Raw genomic sequence first — 17,427 nt, 5'->3', positions numbered from 1 at the left:
CTTCACAGTTAATTTAATGAATACAAAAAGAGATCTTTACCAAAAAGAAAAAGAGAAAAGCATGAAAGAGGTAAGCCAGTTGTTGCCTCATTTCAAACTCACCCCTGGGACACAACAAAGAAGGAATTGTGAGCTGCCTTTGTGCCCCTGGCTGGGAGCTGGGAGCTGGGAGCCTGTGGGCGAGGAGGGGCTGTCGCTGCTCGGAAAGGCTTTATGTGGGCATCGCGACTCCTCAGCAGATCGGACTCCTCGGAGCCAAATCCAATGTGCACCTTCAGTCCAGGCCACGCCCTGCGGATGGCAGGCCCCGACGGGGCCACAGCTCCGCAGGCCGCTGCCTACCCGGCGGCGAGGACCTGCTCCAGCTCACGCGCGCTGCGTGGTGGCAAAGCCCAGGCAGCTCCCAGCGCCCTTCACAGACCCGGCCTGCCCGGTCCTGCCCAGAGCACGGCCCTGCCAAGTCCAAATGCCGCCCGGCGCTTCTAGGAGAGCTGCCAGGAGCTTCACAACGAGGAACCACCGCGGAACAAGCGCCTCCTTGTTGGGATCTCATCTACATGTTGCCAAGCCCAGCTCATGTCTCTCGCATAGACATCCTGATGCGGAAGGAAATCTGATTCATCCGATTTGATTATTTGGCTAAATAATTACCCGATTACTTGACCAAATTTGATTGTTTGGTTACATTATACATTTTTCAAATAATTTCCAATATTAAACCCTTCTGGCCTCTTCTATTGAATCACAGTACCCATTGCCTGCCTCTTCCCAAATCCATCTTTTTTATTTTTATCCTCACCTGAAGATATTTTTTTCATTGCTTTTCAGAGTAAGTGGAGGGAGGGAGAGAGGGAGGGAGAGAAACATCAATGTGAGAGACACATCAGTTGGCTGCCTCCCGCACACGCCCTGATCAGGGCTGGACATCAAACCTACAACCTTTCAGTGTGTGGGCTGATGCTTTGACCACTGACCCACACCTGATTTTTCCTCTAGGGAGAGCATATAATCTCGTACTCTGAAAGCCATGTTCTGAAATTCCCTTTCCTTGGCACTGCTCAGAATAGACATGAACCTGGCTTCCAGGTCATTCCGAGTCACCTGTAAGAAATGGTTCATCTGTCGTCCTCTTAGGAGAATTTCTTAATTCATTTAGGGGCAAGTGCTGACCCTGTTAGAATGAGTAAAACTTGTTTTCAGTTCTTTTACTTGAGGCAGGCAAGGAACCTGGGGGTGAAGTGGAGACCCCTCTGAGCACTGGGCAGAGTGCTTGTCACGTGTTCCCACCACAAGGCCCCTACTCACCCACCCGCCCCCCATTCATGTGGTTATCAAATACACATTTTTTTAGGACTAGAACTTTTAAGATCCATTGTTTGTTTGTTTTAAGCCTTTTTGGACATTCCCTAAATGACAAATTCCAAGTGATAATAAACGGCTCCCATCCTTCATCGCCCAGAGCGGCACTCAGAGGTGGGGGCGGTGGGAGCGTAGGGGCCTGGTGGTGGGAACACGTGACAAGCACTCTGCCCTGCGCTCAGAGGCCTCCACTCCATCCCCAGGTCCCTTGCCTGCCTCGAGGTTGTTTCTACGCAAACACTTGAAGTATTCGGTATTGAAATACATTTGACAGGAAGAAATAAAAATTCCACAAATTCATTCTGATACATGGATAAACTTTTATTTATGTATCAAAGGGAAAACTAATATTCACTTAATATTAACTTCCTCATAACTCGCTGCCTAATCCACATTTTCAGTAGAGAAGGTGTTTAATTTACTCTCCACTTTTAAAAACCTTCAAATAAAATAAAGGTAGGAAAATACATAAAGAATTCAGATTATAAAACTCTCCAGGTAATTGATGTTCGTAATAACACTGAACTACAGTTTTTTTGAAAAAGCGACTTTCTAAAGTTTGGAAGTACGGATAATCAGTACCAAAAAATCAGTACCAAAATGTATCCATTAAGTTGCAGTAGGCAATTGTAAACAAACAGTATCAAACTGTGTAACTTTTTAAAAATCTGAAGTTGTGAACTGTATAAAAATGGATTATTCTTCCAGTGCTCCCAGAAGTTCTACAAAATCGGTGATGTACCATTTGGCGTTTTCCTTTACTTGTTGCCTGATCACGTTTCCTCCAAAGCCGATGAAAACATCCTAAGAAGACGAAACAAGGGGCAGGGTTAAGCCTTTTTAAAAAGAAGGAAAAAATAATCAAAAAAATTTATATATATATATATATTATATATATATAATTATATATATATATAAAATATATATAATATATATATATATATATATATATATATATAATTTATTTATTTATTTATTTATTTATTTATTTTTTCCAATTTAACCTCCTCGCTGAGCTTCCTGCCTCCGTGGCAGCCCTCTCCACATGCCAGCACCAACCCAGCTGTCCTGACACACTGACTCCTCCCTCCTCTCCCCAGAAGCTTCCTGGGCTTCCCATGACCTGAAGTAACACCCCGCCTGGTGAAGCGTGGGGTCTTCGCGGTGGCTGAAGAGAAAGCACCCGCCCGCTGGTCCTTGCCCCTGACCAGCCCAGAACTGTGCCTGACACACCCCCTCTGCCTGCCGCCTCCCCTCTGGAAACGTCCTCCCCGGAGCCCTGCCAGGCCCACGTGTGGTGGCCACCAACCTTCCTGTAGGTCACAGAGCCTCTGAGCCCTTCCCAGCCACACACCTGCATGCACACACCTTCTCCCGGTTCAGTTGGACTACTTGTAATTTTGGAAGATAATTACAAATCCTGACCTACAGGTATGATCTTCATATCTCGACACGATCGGGAGCTCCCTGAGAGAACACTGCCTCTATGTCCGTGTTTTCCTCATTATGCTAGCCCAGTGTACTTAGTCAACCCCGATGTGGTGGCAAATCATCTATAATAAAAATGTGTTATCTTGCTGAAACCGGTTTGGCTCAGTGGTAGAACGTCGGTCTGCGGACTGAAAGGTCCTGGGTTCGATTCTGGTCAAGGGCATGTACCTTGGTTGCGGGCACATCCCCGGTAGGGGGTGTGCAAGAGGCAACTGGTCGATGTTTCTCTCTCATTGATATTTCTGGCTCTCTATCTCCCTTCCTCTCTGTAAAAAATCAATAAAATATATGTTTAAAAATGTATTATCTTGAACCAATTCAAGCCATGTTATGAGGTGGCCAAAGGATCTTTAACCACTTCTGATTAATCATTTACAAAGGCGGTTGCCATTTTTAGATCTCAGGAAGCAAGGTGGTAAAAGAGCTCACCCCTGTATTTTTGGTTTGGTTTTTAAGTTAGAGTGAGACCATAAAGGCGGAGTCCTATGTGCAATGGACACATTTGATATTTAGGATAGGACCCTAGCTACATAGCACCTGTTTCCTGGTGGTCTCAGGAAACACCCCTCATTCAGAAGAATAAAATCCTTTAACATAGGCATGTTATCCAACCTGCATGAACCTCAGTTCCCAAGCAGTGGCAAGGACATCATACTTCACCTCCCAGGACTGTGGTGAGGATTAAATGCCATAGTGGGTGAGGAAATAGTTTATCAATTATAAGGGGACATAAAAATGTGGGAGAGTTACCAGAGCTGTGTTATCTGTGGAATTATGGGAGGAAATAAAGCCGACTTACTTGAGCGCCCACTTGGGCTAAGAGGTGGCCGTGCAGCAGGGACTAGAGGCTGCGCTGAACGTTTGAAAAGTTTTTAGTTCCTTATTTGCAACCTTTCTTGGGTTTGCAAAAGGTCAACTGGTATATTAAGAGTAAATTTAAAATATATATATATATATATATATATATATATATTTTATTATTGATTTTTTTACAGAAAAGAGAGAGAGGGATAGAGAGTTAGAAACATCCATGAGAGAGAATCATCCATCAGCTGCCTCTTGCACACCCCCTACTGGGGATGTGCCCACAACCAAGGTGCATGCCCCTGACCGGAATCGAACCCGGGACCCTTCAGTCCGCAGGCCGGTGCTCTATCCACTGAGCCAGACAGGTTTCGGCAAGAGTAGATTGTTTTTTCTCTTCCGATGACATTTAATTTGTTTAACTCTCCTAAGTCCCACTGAGTTCTAAACCGGCTAAAGCGAAAGCCCAGCCTGAGGAGAGCAGGACGCCCGTCACCTACCGCGGGAGGACAGGCTTCCAGGTCCGTGGCGCCGTCTCCAATCATGACTATTCTCTTAAAGTGAAATTTTTCCTTTAAAAGTTTAATAACTTTTCCTTTCCCGCCAGAGTCAGCTGTTGGCTGCGTCTCATCAAAACCTGCATATTCACCTTGAAAGAGAAGTTAAAACTGTTAGACACACAGAATTATCCCTAGGATCAGCGTTTTGCAGAGTTGACACCCTCACTGAAGGTCACTGAGAAAGCTAGGAATGGCCTTCAGTGAAGTGACGCAGCCCGGAGTTCCACACCGGTTCCTCAGAATAAGCAAGCTTTGCTTTCAAATTACAAATACAAGGTTACTCCCTTATGTCACTCCTTTATGTTCCGCCTTGGGTAAGTTTTATCCTCTAAGCTTATAGTGAATTAATTCTCAAGCCACATTAAGGTAGCAGATCAGCATGAAGTAGTACCCCGTTTCCCCGAAAATAAGACAGTGTCTTATATTAATTTTTCCTCCCAAAGATGCGCTAGGTCTTATTTTCAGGGGATGTCTTATTTTTCCATGAAGAAGAATACGGTACACATTTATTGTTAAATGAAAATAAAGGAAATTTATTACCTGTATAGGTACGGTAGTATGGTAGTTGTCAACACAAACCAGACAAACTGTGGATCTTACAGTATCAAGAATTTATTCATTTATTCAATGACAATCATGTCATCATCTTCTGGAACATCATCATAACAATCCAATTCCTGAATTTCCTGGTGAATTTCTTGTGACTCCATTTCTTTCAGAATCAGTGGACCAATAGCATTCTGAGACAGAGCCTAGAGGGGCCTTATTTTCGGGGGATGCCTTATATTTCACTCAGAAGGAAACCTGTAAGTAGGTCTTATTTTCGGAGGATGTCTTATTTTCGGGGAAACACGGTAATATGGCTAGAGTGACTCAGTGGCTGAACCTTGACCTATGAACCAGGAGATTGAAGTTTGATTCCCAATCAAGGCACATGCCCAGATTTCAGACTTGAGCCCCAGTAGAGGGTGTGCAGGAAGCAGCAGATCAATGATTCTCTTTCATCATTGATGTTTCTATCTCTCTCTCCCTCTCCCTCTCTCTGAAATCAGTAAAAATATATTTTAAAAATTATAAATAAATTAATATGTAATTTCATCTCAGATAAGATTTCAACTTATATTTGATCAATTATTTCATTCTTACCATAATCTTCTCTAATAATCTTTATATTGAAAGTGTTCTATTAACACATTTTAAATTGTTAAATTAAGATTATTTAGTTTAATAATGTCAGCCATCCCTTGACATAACTGGAGACATCTTAAGATAATAGAAAGCTAGCCGGTCTGCTCAGTGTTAGAGTGTCAAGGGCATGGACCTCAGTTGCAGGTTAGATCTCTGGGGCCAGTTGGGGCGCATGTGGGAGACAACCAATTGCTGTGTCTTTTTCACATTGATGTTTCTCTCTGTCTCACCCCACCCCCTCTCTAAAAATCAACTGGAAAATATCCTTGTTGTGAGGATTAACAACAACAACAAAAAGATAATAGAAAACTACAGCTCTGGTCCCTGAAGGTCCTTAAAGGGCCAGAGGCACCTCCAGAGGCAGCTACAGGGCAGTGACTTCCTAACAAGTGAACTCTCCTTCCTGAGTCTAAATTGGTTCAAACACACGAGAGCTCTCATAAAACGGAGATATAATGCATAACAAAACAAGTCATGTGACTCACGTGGCAATTAACAGTTTACTAAGTGCAGGCATTTGCATCCTGATAGATGACTATAAGAATATCACAGCTAGGAAAGCTGACGCCCTAAGTGTATTTTGCTAAGCAAAGGATTCCAAGGAGCAAAAGATAACTGTGGAGATAATTCTCTATCTCAGTATTTAACCCTGAGGACTCTTCCCTGAGGTTGCATTCCAGCAGACATTCCCTAGCCCCGCAGTGGGCACACTGCACCTCGCGCCTCAAAAGCCACATGTGGCTCTTTGGCCCCTTGAGTGTGGCTCTTCCACAAAATACCATGGCCTGGGCGAGTCTATTTTGAAGAAGTGGCGTTAGAAGTAGTTTAAGTTTTAAAAAAATTTGGCTCTCAAAAGAAATTTCAATCGTCGTACTGTTGATATTTGGCTCTGTTGACTAATGAGTTTGCTGACCACTGGCCTAGAATATTGAAAACTAAAACTGATGAGAAAGGGGAAATGTTACCAGTCAAGTCTTACCATTGAAGTAGAACTTCAGCCTATTGGCAAATACATTGGTCGATGGGATATTAAGCTTTGAAGCAACGTGCTCTACGATGCTCCGAAAGCCACCGGATATTAGGAAAACCTGAACATTGCGCTCGTGTAGGCGACTGACGAGCTCCCTGCAAAAAAGAAATAGGAAATACCAAGCACTGGTTAATACAAAAGAGAAAACATAAACAGGAATCTAAAATCTCTGCATATGTTTTTTTCTCATGAATGCATTTGTCCAAGGTACACTGGACAAAGTATATTGCCTGGTGAACCGATGTTTTATATATGTTTTTCTAAATGCACTTACACATGAAAGGGCGGGACCTGGCGGTTTTAGGAAACCATTCCGTAACTGTATTCTGCCCTTAAACCAAAAAGCACAAGATAAGGAGACTCAATCTCTCCTTAGGGAGGGAGGGAAGGAAGGCAGACACGGGCACGGTCACTTATATAAGTGACAAAAGAACCACATAGAAGGGAACGCTAAAGTAATGGCGAGGGGGGACAGGAAAGATGGTGAAGAGATTAGCCAAGGAACATACATGCACCGCCCATTGACAATGTGGTGGTGGCCAGAGGGAGGGGGGAGCTGGAAGTGGGCAAAGGAATATGGGGGGCATCTATAATAGCATCAACAGTAAAAACATGTTTTGAAATTAAACTTATTATATTGTCCCCATCAAAAGAATAAAGGAATGGTGAGGTGCCCTCAGAAGGCTATGCCCCAAAATGCACTGCTGATAGACAATATTCCCAGACCAGCGTTCCTCTTACCGTATGCCCGGGGTCAGGTGGGGGGGGTGCTCGGCGATGAGCCTCTGCACCTGCTCCCTGGAGGGCTGGATCAGCGCTAAGCGCTCGGAGAGGGCGGCCCTGAAGGGCACGGCCCCGCCCATGGCTCGCTTGGTCCTAGGAGGAAGAGCCACAGTCAGGCCGGCCACGTCAGCCGTTCCCCACGTTTACATGGCTAACTGCCCCCCAACTCCCACAGCGCCCACCATGAGTGCGGTGCTGCCCAGAGCCCCATGCACAGCAGCCAGGCTCTGATGCCGAAGAGCGAGGCCTGAGAGCAAAGTGTTGAAGGCTTGCCTGAGAATCACATAACATTTCAGGGCATGTCTTGTATCAAACGCAGCTGAGCAGGAAATGGCCCATGACCTGGCGACTGCAGATGGCACTAAGGAGGGCCAGGCCTCCACTGAGAGTCTCTGAACCGAAACTAGCTTTCCGCCCTACCCAGCGTGGCTCAGTGGCTAGAGCGTCAGCCTGCGGACTGAAAGGTCCGGGGTTCGATTCCAGTCAAGGGCATGTACCTTGGTTGTGGGCACATCCCTAGTGGGGGGGCGTGCAGGAGGCAGCTGATCGATGTTTCTCTCCCATCGATGTTTCTAGCTCTCTATCCCTCTCCCTTCCTCTCTGCAAAAAAAAAAAACAATAAAATATATATTTTTAAAAACCTAGCTTTCCAGCCGACCACGAAGGCCACACTTTCAACCATGACACGAAGCACTGGACACGGGAGAACCCGCCCAAGTCGTCCTCTTTAGTGACGGCCACTGTCCCCTGACCGAGGGAAGAGAGTGTCTTATCCACATTTGTTTGTCAGAAGCAACTTTTTTGCCCTAACTAGCTGCAGAGTAAAAGTGGATGAGTAGATAATGACCACCTCCCAACACGGCTCTAAGTGATGGAAGGGAGAGCCTCCTGCCCGTGTTTCATAACCAGGAACGAAAACCAGAACTGAGGCTCTGATCCTGCATGTCACGCAGAAGTTCATCTCTTTCGCACGCCTCTACCCTCCAGACAGCGAGTGAGCACCGCGCCTACATTTCTTTTTTTTTCTTTTTTCTTTTTCTTTTTTTTTAATATTTTATTGATTTTGTACAGAGAGGAAGGGAGAGAGATAGAGAGTTAGAAACATCGATGAGAGAGAGTCACCGATCAGCTGCCTCTTGCACACCCCCTACCGGTGATATGCCAGCAACCAAGGTACATGCCCTTGACCGGAATCGAACCCAGGACCTTTCAGTCCCCAAGCCGACGCTCTATGCATTGAGCCAAACCGGTTTCGGCCGCGCCTACATTTCTGACACAGCATCCGCCACGCCGCAGATCTTGGCCAGCTCGTCAATCCCCTCTTCCCTGATGACCGTGCTGTCCACGTCAAAGCACACTGCATCGGCCGAGCAGAAGAGTTTCCTCAGCTCTGAGTGGGACACCATCCTTACAAGAATTTTCTTCCTATGACAAAAAGATTAAAAAAAATAAAAAGATAAATATGTCTAAGGATATAAAATATAAGCATAAAATGGCCCAATTTTGCCTACGAATGCCAAAGTACTTTGATTTACATCAAACTCAGTACAGCCCGCAAAAACATGATTTTTTTTTAACACAAATTAAGCACTTTCTAAACGTCAGGCTCTGGGGCTACAAAGATGAGCAGACCCAAAAGTCTGTTCCCAACAACTCAGTCCACTAAAGGTGACAACTTGTAAATACATTTGGTGTTCAACCAACATGCAACTGTTTCTGACATCATAACAGCAGCAATACAGCAAGTGCTAAAATAGAAATGTACATAAGATACTATGAGCACAGGAAGAAAACATTTAATCCTATCTATGAAGCAGGGCTTCCAGGAGGCACGGGCATATGAGCTGAAGGGGCAGGTGGCCCTCTGAGTGGGTTCCCAAAGGGCCGGGTATCAGTTTGGGGTGTGCTGGGAGCAGAAAGGAGGGAGATGGAGGCCAGGAGACAGGGGAGGGATGGCAGAGGCAGGGAAAAGCCATGGCCAAAGATGTGAAGGAAGAATAATGGATAGCATGCCCCCAAAGACAGTAATGTGTCAGGAACAAGGCCACAGGAATGATATAAATAATCTGTGTTTAGAATAGACATCAGCTGAAAACAGACTCACAGGAGATGGCCAACTCACTTCCTAACTGATCTAACCAATGCCTTTGGCAGATGACCCAGTTCAAATTTGACCTAGAAAAAAATGTCTTTTAAGCCAGGGGTCAGCTAACTACAGCCAGTAGGCCAAATTCAGCCTGCCATCTGTTTTTGTATGGCCTATGAAGAGTGGTTTTTTATTTTTTTGTTAATTCTCACCCGAGAATATTTTTTCTCATTGATTTTCAGAGGGGAGGGGAGGGGAGGGAAGAAAGGGAGAGGGGAGAGTCACATGGATTGGTTGCCTCCAGAACTTGCCCTGACTGGGACTCAGGGATCAAACCTGCAACCCAGGTATGTGCCCTGGACTGGAAAGGGAACCCTCAACCCTTAGGTGCACAGGCCAAAAGTTTTTACATTTAAAATAGTTGAAAAAAATCAACAGAAGAATAATGTTTTGTGACATGTCACCTAAAGATAAAAGGCCAGAGTGAAAGGCAACAAGCATTTGAGATCAAAAGAATAGCTATTGGGAAGCACTGATTCAAAAAGAAACCCAATTAGTGTTCTGATTAGAAGTCCAGGAGTATTTATGAGAAAGGAAAGGAGACCGATTACACCAACAGAAGGAATTTCTATAGGTGCAGACAAGCTAACACAGGGGCGCTAATTCTAAAGAACGTTGTTGATTTTCAGTCCGGTCAGTCCCTGAAGTCACAATATCTGGTTTCTTGTCATCTCTGCAAACAGTTGCTGGGGACACAATGCTGTTAGGCCCCGTCCAAAGGTTGTTGTGCCTGTTCTAACATCACAAAGGCTTCAGACATAAAGTGAGCAAGGCAGTCCCTCTGGGATGAGGACTCTGACTCCATTTTAAAGTGACTCTATTTCTTTCTTTCTTTCTTTTTTTTAAATGAATCTTTATTGTTCATATTATTACAGATGTTCCTCTCCCCGCCCCTCCATTGCTCCCCTCCACCAGGTTCCCACCCCATCCTCTGCCCTTTCCCCACTCGCCATTGTCCTCATCCATAGGTACACAATTTATGTTCAGTCTCTTCCTATAATACATCCCCCTCTCCCCTTTTCCCCGAGAATCGTCAGTCCACTCCCCTTCCATACCTCTGATTCTATTATATTCAACAGTTAATATTGTTTATCAGGTTTTTTAATTCCCTGAGTTTTTAGATTCACTTGTTGACAGTTACATATTTGTTGTTCATAATGACTATTTCTTTTTTATAGGCACATGAAAGTTACATGAAATCCAAAATTCAGGATCCATAAATAAAGTGTTATTGGAATATAGCCAAAATGGCAGGAGGGGTGAGTCTGTTTCAGGCCCTTTAGGCAGTTGAGACAATGAACCAAGGAGTCTGAGAAGCTTCTGGATCAGAGGAGAGTTCAGATTATTTCCCGTAGCCCAGCGGTGTGGCTCAGTGGTTGAGCGTTGGCCTATGAGTCAGGACGTCACGGTGTGATTCCCGGTCAGGGCACATGCCCGGGTTGAGGGCTCCATCCGCAGTGTGGGGTGTGCAGGAGGCAGCCAGGCAATGATTCTCTCATCATTAATGTTTCTCTCCCTCTCCCTTCCTCTCTGAAATCAATAAAAATATATTTTTAAAAATGTATTCCCTGTAACTAGGACTAGGGGTCCCATTTATAGTACATTTTAGGATAAAAAGGGGGAACCTGAGATTTTATGCGTTCCACAAACGTTGCAGCGGGCAGTGTTTAACATTTAAAACTGTGAGTACACCACTTAACTGACAGACAAACACGTAAGAACAACAACAAAGGACAAACCCGACTCACGTTCCTCCAGCGCTGGGTTCCTAGGAGACGCTCCTCTTCCTGCTCTTTCCTCAGCAAAAGTGCACACACGGTTCTGACTACAGATTTCTTTGAGATCCTGTGAGTTCTGCAAGAGCAAAAAGAGCCTAGAAACAAAGTACAAGGAAATGAACACCAAGGTCCAGACACATGATTGGAAAGAGGGAGACTGTCTGGCTTCCCTCTCCTCCTCCCAGCACTGCTTCCTTCGGGACGCACTTGACCTCTGCCTCCTCCCCGCACCAGACAGGGTGCAACACAGTCTCTCCTGGGGCTCTGACCCTGCAAAAGCTTCAGGTGCCACAGGGCAATGCCTGCCTCTGAGTAGCAGGGTCCAAAGGAGAGGAAAAGGGGGAAGAGGACCCACTGGGAGGACAAAATGCGCACACCCACAAGGTGCGCTGTGGGCTCTACAAGAAACAGCCCCTCTGTCTCCCAGCTGAGGAGTCAAAGCGCTCGGCATTCCAAGAACAGTCAGAGACTCCCGCTGCCCAGCAGGGGAACAAAGCCTACCGCTGGGATCACAGTCCTCCTAATTAGAACTGCAGATAGACGTGGGTAAAAGTGCAAAACCTATGAGGAAAACCAAAAGAGAAAAGGACATATTTAAAAACACGAGGCCAGGAAACTCGAAGGTGAGGTTGGAAAGGAAGGGAGCCAGAATGGATGCTTTGTTTCTCTCCCTCCCTTCCACTCTCTCTAAAAATCAATGGCAGAAATATTCTTGAGTGATGATTAACAACAACAATAAACAAAGAGTAAATGGTTTACATTCCAGGCTAGACTACATATTAGGCCATAAAACAGACCTCAATAAATTCAAGAAGACTGAAATTACATCAAGCATTTTTCTGACTACAGTGGCATGAAACTAGAAATCAACTATAGGAATAAGTCCTCAGGCATCAGAGAGGGGGAGAAAGGAAGGAGGGTGTATTTGCCAATGATACATTGGATAGGAGATTAATGTCCAAAATACATAACAAAATCATACAACCTAACACCAAAAAACAACAACAACCCAATTTTTAAAAGTGGATAAAGGGACTCAATAGACATTTCTGTAAAGAGGACATACAGATGACCAATAGACATAGGAAAAGATGCTCAATGATACTAAGCATTAGAACAATGCAAATTCAACCACAATGAGATATCACCTCACACTTGTCAGAATGGGTATCATCAACAAATCAACAAACAAGTGTGGTGAGGATGTGAAGATAAGGGAACCCTCGTGCACTGTTGGTGGGATTGCAAACTGGTGCAGCCACTAAGGAAAACAGTATGGAGGTTCCTCAAAAAATTAAAAATAGAGCTACCTTATGACCCAGCAATTCCACTACTGGGTATATATTCAGAGAAAACTAAAACACTAATTCAAAAAGACATATGCACCCTTATGTTCACTGCAGCATTATTCACAACAGCCAAGATATACTTGTAGAAGCAACCTAAGTGTCTGTCTATAAACGAATAAAGATGTGAGACCTATATACAATGGAAAATGGCTCACCCATGAAAAAGAAAGAAATCTTGCCATTTGCGACAACATGGATGGGGACTTAAGGGTATTATGTTAAGTGAAATAAGTCAGAGCCCTGACCGATGTGGCTCAGTCGATAGAGTGTTGACCTGTGTACTAAAGGGTCTCAAGTTCGATTCCTGGTCAAGGGCAAGTACCTGGGTTGCAGGTTTGTTTTTAATATATTTTTATTGATTTCAGAGAGGAAGGGAGAGAGACAGAAACAATAATGATGAGAGAGAATCATTGATTAGCTGCCCCCTGTATGCCCTAGTGGAGATCAAGCTGGCAACCTGGGCAAGTGTCCTGACCCGGAATAAACCCTGACTTCCTGGTTCATAGGTCGACACTCAGTCACTGAACCACTGTGGCTGGGCTGGGTTGCAGATTTGATACCTGGCCCAGGATGGGTGAGGCAGCTGGTTGATGTCTCTCACATCAATGTTTCTGTCTCTCTCCCTCCCTTCCACTCTCTCCCCCTCCCTTCCACTCTGTCTAAAAATATCCTCAGGAGAAGATTAACCAAAAAAAGGAAGAAGAATTACTAAAATAAAAAAGTGACAATATCAAGTATTGTTGAGGACATGGAACAATTAATTGGAACTCAGATTGCTGGTGGGACGTAAAATGGTAAAAAAACACTTTGGAAAACCGTTTGGCAGTTTCTCACAAAGTTAAACATGTAATTCCCATAAGACTCGGCAACCTCACTACTGGAGATTTACCCCAATAGAAATGAAAACATATTCAGAGATGCTTTATTCATGATAGGAACTAGAACGTCTGCCCACCAGCAGATAAATGGATAAACAAATTGTGGTATATCCCCACAATGCAGCACTACTCAGCAATAAAAAGGAATGAATTACTGATACCTCCTATAAAATCAATAAATACTTTTTAAAAACTATACTGTCCATAACCGGTTTGGCTCAGACTCAAAAACCATGAATGCCCTGACCTCGAACCTGTGACCTCCAGGTTCATAGAGCAACCACTGAGTCACGCCAGCCGGGCGAAAGTATATCTTTTTTTTACAAAAACATATTTTTTAATTGATTTCAGAGAGGGAGGGAGAGGGAGAGATTGAAATATCAATGATGAATCACTGATTGGTTGCCTCCTGCACGCCCCTTGCTGGGGATCGAGCCTGCAACCCAGGCATGTACTACCCTGGCCGAGAATCTACCGTGTGTTAACCTTCTGGTACATAGGTCCATGCTCAGCCACTGAGCCACACGCCGGGCTCCAGTCAAATATATAACCATACCGTGCAAGGCACATAAGGAAGGTAGAGTAAATAAGTGTATGAATGAAATAATTATTTAACTCCCAATTTGAAGCTGTATCTCTACAACTACAATAAGGTGTCTCTGGTAAATTTAAAATTCTAATTTCAGTGGGAAAGAAGACGACAAAGTCAGACGCTGCCACCCTGCCTTCGGAGCTTTTTCCAGTCCTGCAAACATGATTCCCCCGTGCAGGATTGCATCATTCATTCATGCTGTTGCAGGCAGCAGTGGGACGGAACAAGTGGAAGAAGAAAAAGAAAAAAACTGCAGGGAAGTAAACTGATGAAAAGACAGCCTTGAGATCCCATGTGAAATATACTTCACCAATCCCGATTAAGGAAAGTAAATGCGGGCTCGCGGAGGCGCTGGCGGCGCTCGCGGCGGGCGGGAGGTCGGGAAGCGGGCGCCCGCAGTGACACACGCGCCCGGACTCACCCTGCCGCTGCCGCTGCCGCCGCCGCTGCCTCCTGGGCCGCCGCCGCCGGGCTCCCGCGGCCGGAGCGCCGCTCTGCAGGGCCCGCGGGCCGGCTCCCGCGATCCGATCGGCCGCGCGGTTCCAAGGGAAGAGACCCGGGCAGACGCGCAGAGCCTCCCTTTATCAGGCAATCGTTTGAAATCTGCTGATGGGGCGGCGCTCTCCCGTCGGTTTTGCAAGTGCTTTTATCGCCAGTGAAGGCTGCGGAGCGGGGCCGGGGAGAGGGCTCGGGCCCGCCCCCAGGGAGGGGCTCCCTGGGCCCGCCCCGCCCGCCTCCCGGGCTCCGCGCTGCAGCCTAGACCTAGACCTGCACTTCACCGGCTTCACGCTGCGCCTCCGCGCTGGGCCGCACCGCTCCACCTGCAGGGACGGAACCAGAGCACCCGGCCTTCGGAACCACCGCTTGGATGAGGGTACGTGAGAGAAACCAGGGACCTCTGCACTGACTTTGCGACTCACAAAAGCCGTAGAGGCCTTTTTTTTTCTTTTTTTTTTAAATTTATTTATATTTACATATTTTATTAATTTTTTTTATACATTAAGCTCTTGTAGGAATGTAGGTCCCGAGAGAATGTTTAAAACCATGTTTAAAACCAACTGAAATGCAGAAAACCATAAATGAGAAAGGGAACCTTTGCACCCTTTATGTTTTTATCTTTTCTTCTAGGTGTCACTTGCCCAGCTATTACTTTTTCATGTTGACTACAATAAGTAAAACTGATTGCCCCCTAACATTTACCTTTGAATACTTACAGCTGGCTGGAGCTGCGCAGAGAGGTCCCCCCCTAAACACAACCCTGAGCCTCAGGTGCTGCCAGTCAGCCCTGCAGGCGCCTCCAACACGGCCACTCGGGCAGAGGGGATGCAATCGCTGGAGCAAGACACGTGGTCACAGGTCCCCTGCCCTGAGCTACAGAACCCCTCAAAAACCACACCTCCACTCAGAAGCAGGAGGCCTGAGGCTCTTTGGCTAGATGTGCCTTTAAGTTCAATATTCTCATATTTCATTAAGTAAGAAACGGTTGTTTGTTTGTGACACACCCGGTTTAATTCCTCCCAGATCTGCTGGAGATGGTTCTGAGGAAGGATGCAGAGGGGGAATTTTGATGATTTGAAATATGAGGTAGCTGAGACCGGTTTGGCTCAGTGAATAGAGCGTCGGCCTGCGGACTGAAAGGTCCCGGGTTCGATTCCAGTCACGGGCATGTACCTTGGTTGCGGGCACATCCCCAGTAGGTGGTGTGCAAGAGGCGACTGATCGATGTCTCTCTCATTGATGTTTCTCTCTTTCTCTCTTCCTCTCTGTAAAAAATCAATAAAATATATCTTTAAAAAAAAGAAATATGAGGTAAAAGATTATACAATTAGAGGGGGTGGGGGAGGAGAGAGGACAGGCAAAATAAGGAAGTTTAAAATAACAATCTAATCAGGAACCTGTTTATGTTTTGTGGTAATTGGAAACGAGATGTTAGATAACAAATGTTTACATATACCATAAGTATAAATGGTAATTGAGAGTTTATTTAAAGGAGAAAAGAATGCAAAGTACAATAAACGTGAAAGGCAGAATTCATTTCTGCAATTATTTATGCTTCATCGGTGCTTAATATTAAAGATTTCAAATAAAATATTTATACTAAGTAAAATCTGTCAACTACACTTAGTCCCTACGCCAGCCTCACCTGTATTAACATTTGTGAGCATGAGATGGCAGTGTTGTACATACACACTGTTTAGCTAGAGCACATACCACGTTAAAAAAAAAAAAGTCCAGAGGAAGCTAAAGGATGGAACATGTAACAATCAGGTACAAGCACAGGTCCTTGTAACTATCAGGAAGTAATGTTGCCAGACCAGGCATAGAATATAAACAGATCATAAGGAGCTTCATTGTTGTTCTCCTGGAATATTGACTTAGGGGAGACTTAGGGGAGTGAAGGCGGCACTCCTAATTATTCCTTGACCTTTCCAAACAGTCCTGTGCACATGCAGACCCCCCGGGTGTTTACTGGAATCCCTATGCTTAACCCCTGAATGCCCTTGCCTAGAGGACAATGTAAATACTTGTGTCCTTCCAAGATTACTCACCCTATGGTTGTATCTAAAGATAAAAACTGCAATACTAGTATAAGGCTAAGAGGCAGGCAATCGAGGCTGCCTGGCTGCTGTCAGTCAGGCCATCCCCTAGCCCTCTCCCCCACAGTCAAACTGTGACAGAGTAATCTGTTCATCATCATTCAGGGGTTGCTGGTCAGCCAGGCATATATTAACAGTCTAAAGTAGGGGTGTCGAACTCAATCAGAGAAGGGGCCAAAATCTAAAATCCAGCCTAATCGCGGGCCGAATGGTTTACTGAACAGTCATAAACTGTCATTGTGATGGAAACGCAGGGGAGTGCAATGATGACAGCGCGGTGCGGGCCACATTGCAAGGCCTGGCGGGACGGATTTGGCCCTCGGGCTTTGTGTTTGACACATGTGGTCTAAAGAATGAAAATCACATGATTGTATCAACTGATGCAAAAAAAGCATCGTGAAAATATGTTCACCATCACTAATCCCTGGGGAAATGCAAATCAAAACAGCAATGAGAAACCACCTTATACCCATTAGAATGACTACTATAAAAAACAAACACACAAAAACGAATAAAAAATGTAGAGAAATTAGAACCCTTTTGCCCCATTGATGGTACAGTCACTGTGGAAAACAGTGTGGTGGTTCCTCATAAAATTAATCCATTGGGCAATGACAGCAGTGGCTAGGAAAAGAGGTCAGCTGGTATCCACAGAACAAGCTATTCTAGCCGCTTACTAAATTTCCCTTCTGCTGAGGTCATCCTTTGGTGAACATTCACATGGGACACAAATGTCTTCACATCCTATGTCCATTCAGAGAGGTCCACAAATCCCCTCCCCAGACTTCCTTGTCACCAGTTTTTAAATCATGTTTCTTCCAAGTCCCTGACCATCCAGCCGAACCGCACTGGCCACAGCCCATAAATTGGTA

At 45.2% G+C, this 17,427-nt stretch overlaps 1 protein-coding gene across 4 annotated transcripts; it reads right to left on the bottom strand.

The window, feature by feature from the left end:
• Nucleotides 1-1,659: 1,659 nt before the first annotated feature.
• Nucleotides 1,660-14,649, bottom strand: PSPH (phosphoserine phosphatase). 4 transcript variants are annotated; one of them, XM_045571247.1, is made up of 7 exons: nucleotides 14,380-14,646; nucleotides 11,101-11,234; nucleotides 8,482-8,640; nucleotides 7,174-7,308; nucleotides 6,382-6,527; nucleotides 4,155-4,303; nucleotides 1,660-2,163 (listed from the first exon to the last, which is right to left on the bottom strand). In XM_045571247.1, the coding sequence occupies exons 3-7, from the start codon at nucleotides 8,619-8,621 to the stop codon at nucleotides 2,056-2,058; spliced, it is 678 nt and encodes a 225-aa protein (XP_045427203.1). In that variant the 5' UTR covers nucleotides 8,622-8,640; nucleotides 11,101-11,234; nucleotides 14,380-14,646; the 3' UTR covers nucleotides 1,660-2,055. The 4 variants fall into 4 exon arrangements, with proteins under 4 accessions (XP_045427203.1, XP_036265383.1, XP_045427202.1 ...); XM_036409490.2 differs by having other exon boundaries at nucleotides 11,110-11,234; nucleotides 14,380-14,645; XM_045571246.1 differs by having other exon boundaries at nucleotides 11,110-11,215; nucleotides 14,380-14,645.
• Between the last annotated feature and the right edge of the window lie 2,778 nt (nucleotides 14,650-17,427).

Source organism: Pipistrellus kuhlii, unplaced genomic scaffold (assembly GCF_014108245.1).
Source record: "Pipistrellus kuhlii isolate mPipKuh1 unplaced genomic scaffold, mPipKuh1.p scaffold_m20_p_4, whole genome shotgun sequence".
Taxonomy (NCBI): domain Eukaryota; kingdom Metazoa; phylum Chordata; class Mammalia; order Chiroptera; family Vespertilionidae; genus Pipistrellus; species Pipistrellus kuhlii.
This window is presented reverse-complemented; position numbering and strand designations above follow the sequence as displayed.